Source organism: Ranitomeya imitator, chromosome 8 (genome assembly GCF_032444005.1).
Source record: "Ranitomeya imitator isolate aRanImi1 chromosome 8, aRanImi1.pri, whole genome shotgun sequence".
In the NCBI taxonomy this organism is placed as follows: Eukaryota; Metazoa; Chordata; class Amphibia; order Anura; family Dendrobatidae; genus Ranitomeya; species Ranitomeya imitator.
Window position 1 is genome coordinate 153,374,088 of NC_091289.1, and position 17,072 is coordinate 153,391,159.

Sequence of the window (17,072 nt, forward strand, 5' to 3'; positions counted from 1 at the left end):
TATCAGCAGCCCGTTCAGCACATACAATAACGGGCTGCTGTAATGCAAGTGCCGGCGTTGCTTCGCGCTAGCGCAGAGCATCTGCTAGTTCTATCTGCGCTAGCAGTGACGGACCCGGAAACGCTGCAGCCCACATCTCAGGGTCCGTCACTCAATGACAGCACATCGCTAGCGCACACCCATTGTGGGCGTGCGCTTACGATGCATCCAACATTGCTTTCAATGGTGGTGTTAACGGACTACGTTACACCGCGTTATGCCGCGGTGTAACGTAGTCCGTTTTTAACGGACCACCATAACGCAATGTGGACCTAGCCTAAGCTCTCACAAGCAGGGTCGTCTTATTTTGCTTTAATGATTGTAGTGTTACCATTGTTACTTATGACTTGTGTTTTGAAACTGTAAGCGCTGCGGAATATGTTGGCGCTATAAAAATAAAGATTATTATCAGTCTGTCAGCCTGCGAGTAATATATTACAGCTGACTATTCCTCGATCCACCACTGGGTGGCAGCAGGTCTGGCGGCGCACACTTTTCACACGTGGCTTCCCCTCTTGCCTGAGTTACGTGCCCTATCGGCCTGCGCGGCATCCTACTTACTGAGCATGCGCACTAGGCACGGCCTTTTCCCAGTTCTCCAGCGCCGAGACCAGCGCTGTGACTTTCCGGTCCTCGCCTTGACGGGACAAAATCCGGTGAAATGGTCAGTAAACCGGCCCGATACCCCCGGGAATCAGTGTGTGAGCGTCCCCTGCTGTCTGCACGGCGGATGGGGGGCTGAGAGCCGGCGGTTTAGGCGCGGATGGAGTTAGATTGTGGTAGTGTCTGGTCGGCTTCCAGCGTGGCCTAATGGCTGCTGCAGTGTCAGGCCGGCCGGCTGCCTCCCCGCCTGCTGCCCCGGGCCTCGTGTCCAGTGTGGTCTGTGCCTGCCTGTGTGTGGGTATAGGAGCTGGGTGTGATTATATGGGGGTCCGGCTGCGGTGCCGCAGGGGGCTCTGCTGTGTGCACATGTGTGTAATATAGGTCCATGTGGTGTGTGTATAACATTACTGTACTAGTTCACACCGATGTTTTCTGTCTGCAATGTCTGTTCCCCGTATTTAGTGTCTGCTGTGACTTCCTGTCTCACCCTTATATGTAACGGGGCAATCTCACAATTAGAGCTGAACGGCCGCAGTATCCTGTGATCGCTCGGGCCCCCACTGATCGGCTGCAGTGTCTGTGATCGCTCTCGGGCCCCCACTGATCGGCTGCAGTGTCTGTGATCGCTCTCGGGCCCCCACTGATCGGCTGCAGTACCTGTGATGGCTCGGGCCCCCACTGATCGGCTGCAGTACCTGTGATGGCTCGGGCCCCCACTGATCGGCTGCAGTATCTGTGATCGCTCGGGCCCCCACTGATCGGCTGCAGTGTCTGTGATCGCTCTCGGGCCCCCACTGATCGGCTGCAGTGTCTGTGATCGCTCTCGGGCCCCCACTGATCGGCTGCAGTATCCTGTGATCGCTCGGGCCCCCACTGATCGGCTGCAGTGTCTGTGATCGCTCTCGGGCCCCCACTGATCGGCTGCAGTACCTGTGATGGCTCGGGCCCCCACTGATCGGCTGCAGTACCTGTGATCGCTCGGGCCCCCACTGATCGGCTGCAGTACCTGTGATCGCTCCGGCCCCCACTGATCGGCTGCAGTATCTGTGATCGCTCGGGACCCCACTGATCGGCTGCAGTACCTGTGATCGCTCGGGCCCCCACTGATCGGCTGCAGTACCTGTGATCGCTCCGGCCCCCACTGATCGGCTGCAGTTTCTGTGATCGCTCGGGACCCCACTGATCGGCTGCAGTACCTGTGATCGCTCTGGCCCCCACTGATCGGCTGCAGTACCTGTGATCGCTCGGGCCCCCACTGATCGGCTGCAGTACCTGTGATCGCTCTGGCCCCCACTGATCGGCTGCAGTACCTGTGATCGCTCGGGCCCCCACTGATCGGCCGCAGTGTCTGTGATCGCTCGGGCCCCCACTGATCGGCTGCAGTACCTGTGATCGCTCGGGCCCCCACTGATCGGCCGCAGTGTCTGTGATGGCTCGGGCCCCCACTGATCGGCCGCAGTATCCTGTGATTGCTTGGGCCCCCACTGATCGGCTGCAGTACCTGTGATCGTTCCGGCCCCCACTGATTGGCTGCAGTATCTGTGATCGCTCTGGCCCCCACTGATCGGCTGCAGTACCTGTGATCGCTCTGGCCCCCACTGATCGGCTGCAGTACCTGTGATCGCTCGGGCCCCCACTGATCGGCCGCAGTGTCTGTGATTGCTCGGGCCCCCACTGATCGGCCGCAGTATCCTGTGATCGCTCGGGCCCCCACTGATCGGCCGCAGCATCTGTGATGGTTCGGGCCCCCGCAGATTGGTGGCAAGATCTTGTGAGTGCTCGGGCCCCCACTGATCCACCTGTTAGATGATGACCTCCCTCATTCTAGTGATCGTTAGTCATATGTTATCGTTGTGGGACCCCTATTTTTCACTTTTGAAGTAATTATTTGTCCTGTGATCGGGGGAGGGGTTTTGGTCTCTTATTTATGCTGGGCCGTTCTCCATTTTGCAGGATGGCACGTGCTAAGTGAAGGCTAAGGCATATGCTGCCAGCTCTTCCCTACACTGGGCCGGGCCCTTCATACTATGTTCACATCTTTTTAGTATATATTTAGTGTTACTGGGGAAGGTTCCGATGGATGTTAAAAAATGAGCCAAGATTGTCAGTCAGGTGGTTCTATGGCAGTAGACTGTTCCACGTGATTGTTTACTACTTGGACAACCCCTTAAAGTGGAGCACAAGCTTTTTTTGTTGTTGTTTTATTGCAACACTGGAGTGGTGCTACTGATCTCAGTTCCCTGCCCCTAGTCTTATACCTAACAGGCGCATCTTCACCTATTCCCGACACCGCTCCGCTCTGTCTCTAGCAGTTTGTTTCCTGCTGGATTGCTCCAGTGTTTGCTGGGACTTGCATTGAGAGCCGTTGCTTCTGTTCAAGATGGCGGTACGGGACCGGAGCGGTGCTTGGAACAGCTGGTGAGTGTAATACTAGGGACAGGGTACGTAGATAGTAGCACCACTCCATCGCTGCAAAAAGGAAGCTGCTGGAGTGGTGCTTTATTTACTCTTTAAAAGAAAAATAAGATATTCGAGTCCTGCACTGGTGCCGTTCCAGTGATGTTGGCAGTGGGTGTCCCAGGTCGAGCGAAACATTGGTTGCAGCCCCCATAAGATGTAACAATCAGTGGCCACTAATTGGTTGCAGTGCTTGCAGCTCACCCACAGTTTTGAGGCTATTGTGAGTGCTGCAGCTGTTGATTGGCTGCAGCGCTCATGTAGCATAACCATTTTGTGGGAATGCCAAGTGTGTATTTGTACACTGGGTACTACAGCAGGCAAGATCATATTGGCAAAGTAGTGGGCAACCCCCTTCAATGTGACATGTGGGTGTTGGATGCCAGCGGGTGATACAAGGGTCAGACATTGAGTCCAACAGCTCGGGTCTTCCCTTCACTAAAATGATCTGTTGAGGGAGTCTGGAGACCCCCTATACACTTTGTATGGTCGGGCAGTCCCGCTGAGGTTGGCAGGCTCGGCCTACACTCGTCTCTTGTGTATCAGGGGGCCGTAGTGGGCACTGCATGTTGTGGATTTGCCGCTCGGATTCTTCGGTGGCAGATCCTAGCCGTACTACAGGAACGGTGATATAAATGACAATTGATCGATTTTCTGCACATAAATTGACATGTAATGTGGGTTTTCAGATTATTAGAATTAATTGCGGACTTTGTCCATTGTAAGGTGCTACAATGCCTCGACAATACCAGCTTGTGACACAGGCAAACTCTGCAGACGTTGTGCCACAATCAATCTTGTGTGCACAGGCCAGATTATGGAAACACTCATGCTTCCCTCTTGGTGTAAGATGAATTATCTGAGTGTAACTTATCCGTGATCTTTCTAGGGGTTTGTGAAAGTTGTGAAGAACAAGGCTTACTTCAAGCGCTACCAGGTCAAGTTCCGCAGAAGGAGAGGTGAGTGTCCGGCCTATGCTGCTTATCCTTTACAAGGTTTCCTACATTAGAAGTTGCTAACAAATCGTTTTATATTGCTTTTGCAGAGGGCAAGACTGATTACTATGCCCGTAAGAGACTGGTCGTCCAGGACAAGAACAAGTACAATACCCCCAAGTACAGGATGATTGTGCGTGTCACCAACAGAGACATCATCTGCCAGGTACGCAGTAGTACTTTACTCCTGGATACATCGTTATGGCTCGGAAATGTAAGATGTATACCAGTTGTGGCACGTCTTGCTGCGTTGTTGCTGGGCTGCAGGATTTTTCTTCAAGAAGATATCCTGAGTGACTCAGCAACCGAATAATAGATGGAGAACGTTGTAACCCAAATGTAGCACTAAACTGAGGTCCCCTTTAGTGATGAGCAAACTTGCTTGGATAAGGTGTTATCCGAGCATGCCATCTGCTAATGGAGTGTCTTTGGCATGCTCGAATACTATGTTAGAGTCCTCACGGCTGCATGTTTCCCGACTATTCGAGAGACGCGACACAGGCAGTGAGTGCCTGGCAGCAACGAGACATGCAGCTGTGGGGACTCGAACATATTTTTAAGCACGGCAAAGACACTGGTAGCACCCAAGCATGCTCATATAACACCTTATCCAAGCACCTTCGCTCATCACTAGTCCCCATGTCTCTAAACTTTAGCTTTTCTCTTTGCTGTATATCTGTTTGGTGCAATAAATGAGCTGTTAAGGACTTTGGGCCGCACATAAATCTGCATGAGAATCTGCCTCCAGAGCTTAGTTTTAATAAAAAGGAGGCGTTACCAGTGTGAGACATATCGCTAACAGAGAACATGTTATCAGCTGCAACTCTCCCAGTTCTACTGTATTGCGGCCTTGTCTACCTGTGAGCTGGAAGCTGCAGAGAGCTGCCTTTCCGCCTCGCACTGGTAACTCCCACCTTCATGAATAATCTCTGGAGGCAGATTTATCTTCCGGAAAACATCCTCCCCATTGCCTGGAAGAGGTCATTTATGTAAAGTGATAAAAGATGATTTATCCACAAGACAGCTGATGCATTCAAGGAGGATGTTTTTCAGTAGTCTATACCTTATATGCCCTTATTAATAGTTCAGATAGGTCAAATGTGATGACTTATTCCCTTTAACCGTATAGATATGTATTAGTAGATCATAACTTTTTTTTTTCCTCATAGATTGCCTTTGCCAAGATCGAAGGTGACACAATTGTCTGTGCGGCATATGCACATGAGCTTCCAAAATACGGTATCAAGGTTGGACTGTCAAACTATGCTGCAGCTTACTGCACAGGTCTGCTGCTGGCCCGCAGGGTACGTCATGCTACAGGTGGCCACACGACTGTTCATGTCCAGTTGTCTTCTGCCCTTGTGGTAGCTCTGCGCAGAGCTTCCCTGCAGGAATTAGTAAGGAAGTCCCATTGCTTCTGCTATCACTGAGCAGCATGACTTCGGAGGACAATATGATGGTCAAAAGCTGAGTCTCCATATTTCTGTAAGGGGAGATGCTTAGACTAAGCAGGGTTAGCGGGCAAGATTTACTAGAATGCCAAGGGTCTCTGCACTTACCTAATCACTTCTCCTTGTGGGGGAACACTTGACCCCTTGCATCTCCTCATCGGGGGTCTCAGTAATAAGATCTGCCAGTAGCATAGGTTATTGTTGAAAAACCTGTTTAAAAATGTGTTACTTGATATTTTTTTGGGGGGTCCCTTTATGCTTCAGTCTGAGTCATTTAATGACTTCTAGATGATATTGTGGGGTCTTTGGTGTATATGGATGGTTCCTCTATACCAGTATTTCCCAAACTCCAGTCCTCATGGACTCCACGGGTCATGTTTTCAGGATTTCCATAGTGTTGCACAGGTGAGACAATTACTGATGCCTCGATGATACTTCCACTACTTGCGCAATACTAAAGAAATCCTGAAAACATGACCTGTGGGGTCAGTGAGGACTGGAATTTGGGAAACATTGCTCTATACGAACGGTCATTGTTCCCGCTGATAGACCCTTAGCTTCTAGAATTTCAGGCTTTTCCTTCAGGTAGAAAAGGATTACTTTTGCCCAGTAGAAATGTGGTGGTTTTGGTCTTGTGACCAGAGGAAAAAAAGATCACATCCGCACAGCTGCAGCCAAACTAACCACCTAGCATAGCAATCGAATAATGCTGAGAGTCCCACACGGCAGCTCCAGTGGTGCAGTATCCAAGGAAAACAAAACGAAAAATATCCAAATGTATAAGAAGAGAGGAACGCACTCACCGGGCAGGTAAAATCCAATCCTTTATTACAGCATGGACAAACTTAGCAGGGAGGGGAGTGGAGGATGACGGACGACGGCCGTTTCACGCTTACAAGCGCTTCTACGGGTCCCGTAGAAGTGCTTGTAAGCGTGAACCGGCCGTCATCCTCCACTCCCCTCCCTGCTAAGTTTGTCCATGCTGTAATAAAGGATTGGATTTTACCTGCCCGGTGAGTGCGTTCCTCTCTTCTTATACACTTGTGACCATTCCATCTTACCATTGCATTCATAGTGCTGCGTCCCCCGGGAGTGTCCATCTTGTGAGAATAGGAGCGAGGTAATCTGTACTCTACTAATGATGTCTACTTTCATTGCAGCTTTTAAACAAGTTCGGCCTTGACAAAGTCTACGAAGGTCAAGTTGAAGTTACCGGTGATGAGTACAATGTGGAAAGCATTGATGGACAACCTGGCGCCTTTACCTGTTACCTGGATGCCGGTCTGACCAGAACCACCACCGGAAACAAATGCTTTGGCGCTCTGAAGGGAGCTGTTGATGGCGGCCTCTCCATTCCCCACAGGTAAGCCTTCCAAAACGCCTAATATGAACTCTGTGGCATCATTTGGCGGTGTACGATGCAAAATCAAAGTTGTAGTAGGCTGCCCCAAAAGTCATGTTTGTTTCAGATTGTTTTGTGATCACACTGCAGGTATCCAGTAGTATCACTGTCTTGCATTTGAACAAAGGCCATGGTCTAGTGCTGATGCATGAACATGTCGGTCCACTGTTTCAGAATTTTTGTGTATGCAATATCAACATGAACATATACTACTACGGAGCATCCGTGTACTAAAGCCACACATTGTAGTTTTTCACTACCCTTAGATATGGTCTTAGATGGTGGACTTGAATATTGGCTAAACCCCCTAATTCCTGTAGGACCACCCGGCTGTCTAGTGTGAATGTTTTGACATTCCGATTGACAGCAGTTTTTGATGGAGGCAATTGTGTGGAGCATATTGAATGTCAGCATGCTCCATCCTTATGTTTCAACAGCAATATTGTGACCAGAGGGGAGATTGCAGCAGTCTACTCCCTTCTCCCCATTGAGAACATATGTGCTCTTATCCGAGAAGGCATGTGTGATATGAAATGCCTGTACAGCAAATGACTATGTGGCTGCCTGCTGTAAAGTGTAGGGTCAGGTTTAGGCCTGAATGTACAACTGGGCTTGTAATGCCTCGGTGGGCCCTGGTTCTGACCATAATGGGCTCTAAAGATTCAGCAGGATCAACTCCATTTAGAGCTGACTTAAAGCCAAATGCTTGCAGGTAGGCACTGTGCTATGAGATTATTCACAAATGACCTTATTGTGGAAAGGTGACATGCAATTAAAAGTGGACAAGCCCCTGTTCTGTATAAATGGGAGCATCTGGGTCCTCGGTTCCTCCAGAGGCGGTGATCCTTATGCAGTGTCCACTCATTTGTGTCAGTGTGAACCGTCATGCATGGACTGGTCTTGGGTTCCATGACCTGAATTTTGACAACCTCATATATGCCTAGTTCAGGAGACTTGTGGCTGATTTGTAAATCACCGACCATGACTCATGGATATGTGACTGCAAAAATACTCCCAACACTTGATGAATTTTTAACTATTATAGGGAACCTGTCACCCCCAAAATGGAAGGTGAGCTAAGCCCACCGGCATCAGGGACTTATCTACAGCATTCTGTAATGCTGTAGATAAGCCCCCCATGTATCCTGAAAGATGAGAAAAAGAGGTTAGATTATACTCACCCAGGGGTGGTCCTGTTACGATGGGCGTCGCGGTCCAGGGCCTCCCATCTTCTTACGATCACGTCGTATTCACGCTGCGGCTCCGTCATAGTTTGCCCTGTTGAGGGCAGAGCAAAGTCCTGCAGTGTGCAGGCGCCGGGCCTCTCTGTCCTTTCCCGGCGCTCTAACCTCTTTCCCATCTTTCAAGATACATCGGTGGCTTATCTACAGCATTCCAGAATGCTGTAGATGAGCCCCTGATGCCGGTGGGCTTAGCTCCTCTTCGATTTTGGGGGTGACAGGTTCCCTTTAAGTGAGAGATGAAATCCAAAGACTTGACCTGAAGGTTTTAAAATCTCTAGAATTGAGCAAGAAACTTCATAGGACTCTGGTCCAGCATCCAGGTTGGTACTTCACAGTAGCTGGAGCAAGGCCCTGCAAACTTGCTTGCGGGCCCTCAAATGTCAACATCCTGGGCGTCTCTGGCATTTACAAGACCGCCCCATAACCTAATGTAGCATTAGCCTTGTAAACACCAGAGACACCCACTATACCAGCAATTAAAGGTACCGTCACATTTAGCGACGCTGCAGCGATCTAGACAACGATCCCGATCGCTGCAGCGTCGCTGTGTGGCCACTGGAGAGCTGTCACACAGACAGCTCTCCAGCGACCAACTATGCGAAGTCCCCTGGTAACCAGGGTAAACATCGGGTTACTAAGCGCAGGGCCGCTCTTAGTAACCCGATGTTTACCCTGGTTACCAGCGTAAATGTAAAAAAACCAAACACTACATACTTACATTCCGGTGTCTGTCCCCCGGCGCTGTGCTTCTCTGCACTGACTGTGAGCGCCAGCTGGAAAGCAGAGCGGTGACGTCACCGCTGTGCTCTGCTTTCCGGCCGGCGCTCACAGTGCAGAGAAGCAGAGCGCCGGGGGACAGATACCGGAATGTAAGTATGTAGTATTTGTTTTTTTTACGTTTACGCTGGTAACCAGGGTAAACATCGGGTTACTAAGCGCGGCCCTGCGCTTAGTAACCCGATGTTTACCCTGGTTACCAGTGAAGACATCGCTGAATCGGCGTCACACGCGCCGATTCAGCGATGTCTGCGGGAGTCCAGCGACAAAATAAAGTTCTGGACTCTGCTCCGACCAACGATGGCACAGCAGGATCCTGATCGCTGCTGCCTGTCAAACTGAACGATATCGCTATCCAGGACGCTGCAACGTCACGGATCGCTAGCGATATCGTTCAGTGTGATGGTACCTTTAGGCCTGGCAACTAGGGTTGTGTGTGGTTATCTCTACTAGAACAAGAGTCAATATAGCCGACATCGGTTGGATGTTTCCTCTTTGTGTCTATGGACATGTTAGTTGCACTTTACCAAATGGTCCTGAGAAAAGTATTTGTGGTTTTTGGATGATATTTTATCTTTTAGGAAACTCATGATTGATAGCTGCTTATTTTTTGTAGTGAATGATTAACTTTGGATTTGCAGAATACAAATCACTATTTTCAGGAAACTATCAGTATATAGCAGGTGGTAGCTTGTCTGTACAATGAGTGTCACTATGGGCACCGCCGGTCAGTGCCTGGGTTACTTTTCTATAATCAAGCCTTAAAAAATTAGTCCTGCTCAGCATCACGTCCGATACCTGCCAGTCGTGCGTCGGTCCTGACAGATATCGGTAGGTGTGACGTCCCCTGCCATGCTTATTCTCGATGCCGCAGGGACTGTTGCTGGACTCAGGCTGAACATTTAGGTTCCATATACTGTAACGTGATGCAATATTCCCATGAAAACTATTTATTTTAAAGCCGAAGTTAAAGGGGAAGCATTAAAGGGGTGCTCCCATGATATTTGGCAGGAGTGCCGTTAAGAAGGCCGTGTGCTCCTGCTTGATTGACCATTCAGATCTCTATTGTGCTGCAATGTATTTCTATTTATTCATTGCTCTTATGACCTACAGACATTGGCCTGGGAATAATTAACATCAGTATAATTAACATCACTTGTTGGTGTAAAATATATCAGGGAGCCTTCAGGGACAAAATAATAAAGCTCATATTCACCTTCTGTTCCGATGCCATTCCCAAGGTATCAACAGCTCAGGAGCCCCAGGAGAACTAGTGCCAACACCGTGGGAATGGCACCGGGGGTAAGTATAGGCTTTATTATTTTATCGTGGCCAAGTGAGGAGTATAAGAATAAGTTGTCCAAATACTGGACAGCTTTAAAGTTTCTTGCCTTTTCAGCAGCTCCTTTTTGGGGTTTTGTAGAGTGTTCACTCCTTCACCCTGGAAGTGGCTTTGCTTCTTGCAGTAACTAAAACCATACCTTCTATCTCTACTGATACATAGAAGGGGGCTGGACAGGCTATTAAGATGAGCCAGTCCCTGCCAGCGGCCTTCAGTAGAGCCCCGCTCAAATATCAACACAAAAAGCGCTCTCCTGGGTCATACCTACTGTGGGAGGGGCACTACCGGAGCAAAAAGAGGGGCCCAGGTATTTGAAAATGGCATAGAGGAACTGTCTAATATGTTCTTTTTCCTGCATCCCCCCCAATGACAGTGTTACATGTACAATAAAAAAGAAACATGGAGCACACATGAAGAGCCTGGTGGTCTCCTGATTTCTTAGTGTTACATCATGCTGTGAGCTCAGGTGCTGAGCATGTTCCACATAGGCAATTGTGGTCTACCAAAACAGTGGAAATATTTATTATAAAGGAATTATATTATAGCGCTTAACCCACACAGTACGCTGCTGCAACAAAACAATGAAGTCCAAGAATTCTGGATTACTTTTTTTGTCACTTTACAACTTACCCCACCCACTTTTGAAATGCGATGTAAAGCTATCCAAACACTGTATATACTAAGTATTGCAATTAAAAAAAATCTGCACCACCCAAAATTCAGCCCCATCAACAGAAACCTAAAGTTCATGATTGCAACAGAACCAATCTTTTGAGTTACTCAAATGTACACTTTGGTTTTAGGGTAATTGCATCGGACTCAGTCATGTTACAAAGTCATTTTTATCGTGCAATGAACGCCCCCCCAAAATGGCTATACTGCTGGTTTTTAACAATTTCACCGTACTTGGAATTTTTGTTTGTATTTTTCAGTTTATTACTTGGTAAAGTGAATGGTGTCATTCAAAACTACAACTCGTCCTGCCGAGCGTCAATCCATCATATACTATGTTAGAGGGAAAGTAGAAAAGGGAGAAATAAAAAGCTATGGGTGTTGGGGGGGGCTTTTCATTATGGCTTTAGTAACCTCCCAGATGTGAAATGATGGCTGTATCTTTTATGTGGCCATGTTGCGTCTTGTCTGGTGTGTCCAGCTCGGACTACTGTGGGACTGCGCAGAAGGGATTTTATTCGATTATTAAATCCCTCTTGAAATCCGTCCTTTACATCCCAACGTCACATAGTCGTCCCTTTCCTCTTGAGGTGGTAGCAGTAGACATTAAGGGTATGTGCACAAGTATAGAGCTCTTCTGCGGATTTTTCCGCAGCGGATTTGATAAATCCGCAGGGGAAAACCGCTGCGGTTTTTACTGCGGATTTATCGCGTTTTCTACTGCAGATTCCGCTGCGGATTTACATCTGCACTTTTCTATTGGAGCAGATGTAAAAACGCTGCGGATTCCGCACAAAGAATTGACATGCTACAGAAAATAAAACGCTGTTTCCGCGCGTTTTTTTCCCGCAGCATGGGCACAGCATTTTTGGTTTCCCATAAGTTTACATTGTACTGTAAACTCATTGGAAACTGCTGCGGATCCGCAGCAAAATCCGCATCGTGTGCACATACCCTAAATGAACAAATAGCTGATTCTCACTCGGAGGCGGTATCCTGGCTGACGTGCTTCAGATCTTACCCCATATAGTGAGACGCACATGTGCCACTGAACAAAATGGAAACAAACTTGTTAATATAGATGTAGTAATACTGTATATAATTTTATTTTTTTTTTTCTACCCCCAGCACAAAGCGATTCCCCGGCTTTGACTCGGAGAGCAAAGAGTTTAACGCCGAAGTCCACCGCAAACACATACTGGGCCAGAACGTGGCGGACTACATGCGTCTCTTGATGGAGGAAGACGAGGAAGCATTCAAGAAACAGTTCTCTCAGTACGTAAAGCACGGCGTCGCCCCTGACCAGGTACGTATGGTTTCCTCTAGTCAGACGTGCTGTCTAATATATGATGGCCTGAAGATCATTAGACTTCATAATGGACATTTCTGGGATAAACTAAGCAAGTCTGGGATAAAATGTTGTCTTGGCAGTTAACACTGTTTCTTTGCAGCGCTGTGGTCTTTGGTTCAAACCCCACCAAGAACCACATCTGTGATGGTTTTTCACGTTCTCCCTGTGTTTGCCTGAGTTTCCTCCCACACCAAAGACAAATTGATATAGAAGTTAGATTGTCATCACTGTCCCCATTGGGGCTCCTTATGTCTGTGATGTATGCGGTATATGATAGCTCTATATAAGCAAGCTAACTGAATACATTTGGGCCTTTGGTTGCGATACTACTGTAGTTATCATTTGCTCTTACAGCAAGAAGTCCAAATTGCTTGTTAAAATTTTCATAAGATTTTCGCACGTTAATCTGCATTATGGATTCTGACTTGGATTATTGTCGCATTAAATTGTTTCGAGACAATTACATGATGCTTTTGCTTTAAGGCTTTGATCATCTTTGACATGACAATGATCTTTCCATCTATAATGGTGGCTACTAGAGACAAGAGGATCAATTCACAGGACTGGGGGGTCCACAGGCCTGGATAGTGGTCACTTTCTGCTGGACATGAGGCTCGCGACTCTTACCTTTTTGTGATCTACAGATTGGCTTCGGATTAGCTTGGCTGGCACGATGTTGTTATTGCAACGTGATACAGATGATTTCTCACCAGCCAATCAAAAGCCGCTGTGGGGATCACAAAACTGAAGAGATTTGCAGAGCTCCTGTCCATCGGCAAGAGACTACTGAAATGGCCAATGGACTGAAGTCCCGTGGATGGATCCACCATTCGTTAATAGTGCACTACTCTTCACTTTGTAGTCTCATTTATTCATTCGTTCATTCATTCATTAATTCATTCAGTCCCTCCTGTTATGCACTTGCAGCCTGACTTGCTGTAGTATACATTGTATTGCTGTCATGGATTGGCACTGCTTCAGTACGGTCACTTCAGCCTTGTATTCTGTGCCCACCAGGATGCCCTTCCGTGTTTTCCTCTGCAAATTTTTGTATAACCCCGTTACTATGCCTTCTGCTGTCTCTGATAGAAGAGGGGCTGTAGGGATGAAAGTGGGACAAGACCCTTCAGGAACAGGCAAAGGAGATCTGGTAGCTTTGTGTAAATTTGTAGAAGGGTTCTGCTAGATAAAAGCTAAGGTCACGTGTCCATATTGGAGCTCAGTTTTAGGAACAAACAGAATTTGTGCCAGGACAGGATAACTGCTAAATGATAGGCGTGTGTGTCCTTATTAGCTATGTCTCCTGATGGAACCATAAAAAGCATCCAGAACACCTTTTTCTGCTGAAAAAAGGTAGCCAGAGAGCCTATAATTATCAGTGATGCCCTACTGCTTCCATCTGCATCAGTTCCTAAAACCTAACAGAGAAACAGAGTTGTAAAATTGACATGTGAATGGAGCCTTAAAGCGAACCTGTCAGCAGGATTTTGCTCAGTAAACTACAGGCATTGTCAGGTTAGCATTGTTAGACATATGAAAATGATACCTGGGGTGAAAAAGATCATCTTGTGGTTACTGTGTGTCAGTGTTAGAAGTTTGCAGCTTATGATATTCCTGTGCTTTGGGGTGGGACTGCAATGTCTGATCTTCCTGCTCTAAGCAAGAGAAACCAAGGAAAGACCTATCCACAGGCCACCCAAAGCACAAACAGTCTGTCTCCATGATTAGGAACATGTTTGCTTTGGGCGGCCTGTGGGTAGATCTCTCCTTGGTTTCTCTGGCTTAGAGCAGGAAGATCACACTGCCTACAGTCCAGCCAAGAGCACAAACAATCTGTCTGGCTGTATGATGAAGAACATGTTTGTGCTGCGTACAAAGCGTTGCCATCTATTGGACGCAAAAAAAAATCTGCATGGATTCACTAACCATGCAGATTTACAGCGTTCCGTACATTTGATTGATGTAATTTCTCGTGCGGAGACAAGTGTTTTCAAGGGAAATGGACATGCTGCAGTCTGCAAAGACAAGACACATGTCAGTCTCTACAGGTGATCTGCAGACATCTGTGGATGTATAGTGGACCTGGGATTTCTAGAAATCCCATCCAGTATGCTGTCACAGCTGCTGCGGGTTTGTCGCTGCATAAATACACAGCGTCAAACCCCCAGCAGTTTCTGATACCCCAATGCTGATTGCACAAGAACCACAAGATGGATTTCTTCACCCCAGGTATCATTTTAATCAGTAATACTGCCAACCTGACAGTGCTTTAAAGGGAATACACTCGTTTTGTTAAAACCCTGTTTTTCTTTTGTTTTTTGTTTGTTTTTTAATCCAAGAAACCTCTTTATTTGAATGGTTCTCTTGACTGGTGTTTGTTTTCCATGATTATTGATACAAAGCCCCCCACCTTTATTCTCAAACAAAATTATTTTCTCTTGGCAGATGGAAGAAATGTACAAAAAGGCTCACGCTGCTATCCGGGAGAACCCAGTCCACGAAAAGAAACCAGAGCGAGAAGTGAAAAAGAAGAGGTATGTGTTTACCTTCAGGCTGATTTATACATTGGCTACTTCATTAAACACATGTGGCACAGTCTCCTATTCCTCCCTTTGTGCCTGAACTTCATGGCAAAACGGGGGACATAGTAAAAGCGGTTATCCTTTAGTATATACATTATACCTTACATAAGTGATAATGATTTTTTCGCACCCCCTTAGGAGGTGTATTGGCGTTACAATACTGCTGCATGTCTCGGCATCATTAATTTTTTTTTTTTTATTAATCTCATCCTTTTATTACCAGGTGGAATCGGGCCAAATTATCTCTGGCACAAAGGAAAGACCGCATTGCTCAGAAAAAAGCAAGTTATCTCAGGGCTCAGGAGAAGATTGCCGACAGCTAATCTGGGTTTATTGCAGTTTTCTACTTGAGGCTCATGAAAATAAATCTATTCACATCAAATTCAGTCTCTTGTGGGTTTTTTTTTTTCTTTTGGAAGTGGTAGACTCATCTCTAGTACATGGTGCACCCACTTTCACTGAGTTCTCAAGTAATAAGACTTTATTCAAAGGAGGATGTGAACTGTACGTATGTTATAATTTCTTATGTGGGGCAAGGAGGGGAAGGTTCAGTCGAATCTAATTTAAAAAAAAAAACCCAAATGGACCTTTATTAGTCATTGGGGTCTGTCTGGTGGCTTATCAGTCAAAGGAAAGATGAATTTCTTATAGAAGTTCTGATTTACATAGAAAACAAAATCCGGTTTTAAAAACAAAAAACGTATGTATAAATACACACACACACACACACACACACACACACACACACACACACACACACACACACACACATACGCGCACGCACATGCGCACACACCGAATTTTTCGCTTTGTAAGACGCTCCGGATTATAAGACGCACCCCAAATTTTGAGGAGAATAAATTGGGGGGCCTTCTTATAATCAATGCGTCTTATTGCTTGCCAGGGGTTGTGGCTGCGGTGGATCAGGGTCGCTGCTGGAGGCAGGAGTGGAGCATTGCTGCAGGCTGGGATGAGGGGGTCTGCAGGGGGGCTCCTGTGCTCAAGGCTGGGATGTGGGGTGCTGCAGGGGGGCTCCGGTGCTGCAGGGCTGTCTCCGATGCTGCGTGGGGGGGGGCTCTGCTGACATTTTGTGAAAGGCCAGAGCCCCCGGCAGTTCGTCCATGCTTTCCTGTGCGGTGGACTTCGGGAAAATGGCCGCCGGGAGGTGGCGCATACGCAGATGGAGATCTTGGGACCAAGATCTCGAGAGATGAGATCTCAGCCCTGAAATCTCCCGAGATTCCAGCAGCCATTTTCCCGGAGTCAGTCGTACAGGAAAGCGTGGACGAACTGCCGGGGGGCTCTGGTCTTTTACAAAATGTCGCCAGAGCCCCCCGCAGCACTGGAGCCTCCAGCATCCCCCGGGGCAGCAGCGGACAACCGCGGTGGTGGGCGGCAGCAGACAACTGCAGCTGCGGACACCCCCTCATCCCAGCCTGTAACTGTAAGCGGTATATCCGCTTTGTAAGACGCACCCCCATTCCCCCACCCCAATTTTTTTTTTTTTTTTTTTTTTTTTTATATAAAAAAATATAAATGGGAGCTCTGTTTTATATACAGGTATATGCATACCAAGTGATGAGAAGCTAAATCAGCTCTAGCTTAATGTCATCAGGAGGTGGACACCGGGCTGGCTTGGCCCCATTTCTACCTTAGGTTTGTTGTTTATTACTGATTTTCATTTTGCAGGTTCAGCATGTGATTAGGATAACAGTGTAGATGTTCTCTCTGTTCCCCCTTAAAGACTAAGGGCACAGTGTGGGATTGCGTTGCAACTGTTGTCTCCTTGGTCCATCCAGCAGGACTTTATCCCGCTTAGGCTACTTTCACACGTGCGTCGGTACGGGGCCGTCGCCAACCATCGGCCTGACGTACTGACGGACAGTGTGCTAAATGTAGCACAACGTGGGCAGCGGATGCAGGTTTACAACGCATCCGTTGCCCTTTGTGAGTTTCGGGGGCGGAGTTTTGTCCGTGCATGCGCGGTCGAAAGTGGTGGACTCAATGCACAAAAAAAAGTTACATTGAACTTTTTTTTTGTCGCGGCCGCCAAAACACGACGCATCCGTCGCACGATGTGGCCATACGTCGCAATGCGTCGCTAATGTAAGTCTATGGAGAAAAAACGCATCCTGCGGGCAAATTTGCAGGATGCGT

General features: G+C 47.6%; 1 protein-coding gene across 1 annotated transcript; it reads left to right on the forward strand.

Annotated features, from left to right (window-relative positions):
• Positions 1-572: 572 nt before the first annotated feature.
• On the forward strand, positions 573-15,297 carry RPL5 (ribosomal protein L5). Its single transcript, XM_069737573.1, has 8 exons — positions 573-703; positions 3,989-4,058; positions 4,145-4,260; positions 5,264-5,398; positions 6,706-6,908; positions 12,111-12,288; positions 14,779-14,867; positions 15,139-15,297. Exons 1-8 carry the CDS (start codon positions 701-703, stop codon positions 15,236-15,238), a joined length of 894 nt encoding a protein of 297 aa, XP_069593674.1. The 5' UTR covers positions 573-700; the 3' UTR covers positions 15,239-15,297.
• Positions 15,298-17,072: the final 1,775 nt, after the last annotated feature.

What these genes read in the sequence shown, in the direction of transcription:
- RPL5 (XM_069737573.1), top strand. An exon ending in GTCTGCTGCTGGCCCGCAGG is followed by an intron (nt 5,399 to 6,705) that starts GTACGTCATGCT and finishes CTTTCATTGCAG; the next exon opens with CTTTTAAACAAGTTCGGCCT. An exon ending in ACGGCGTCGCCCCTGACCAG is followed by an intron (nt 12,289 to 14,778) that starts GTACGTATGGTT and finishes TTCTCTTGGCAG; the next exon opens with ATGGAAGAAATGTACAAAAA.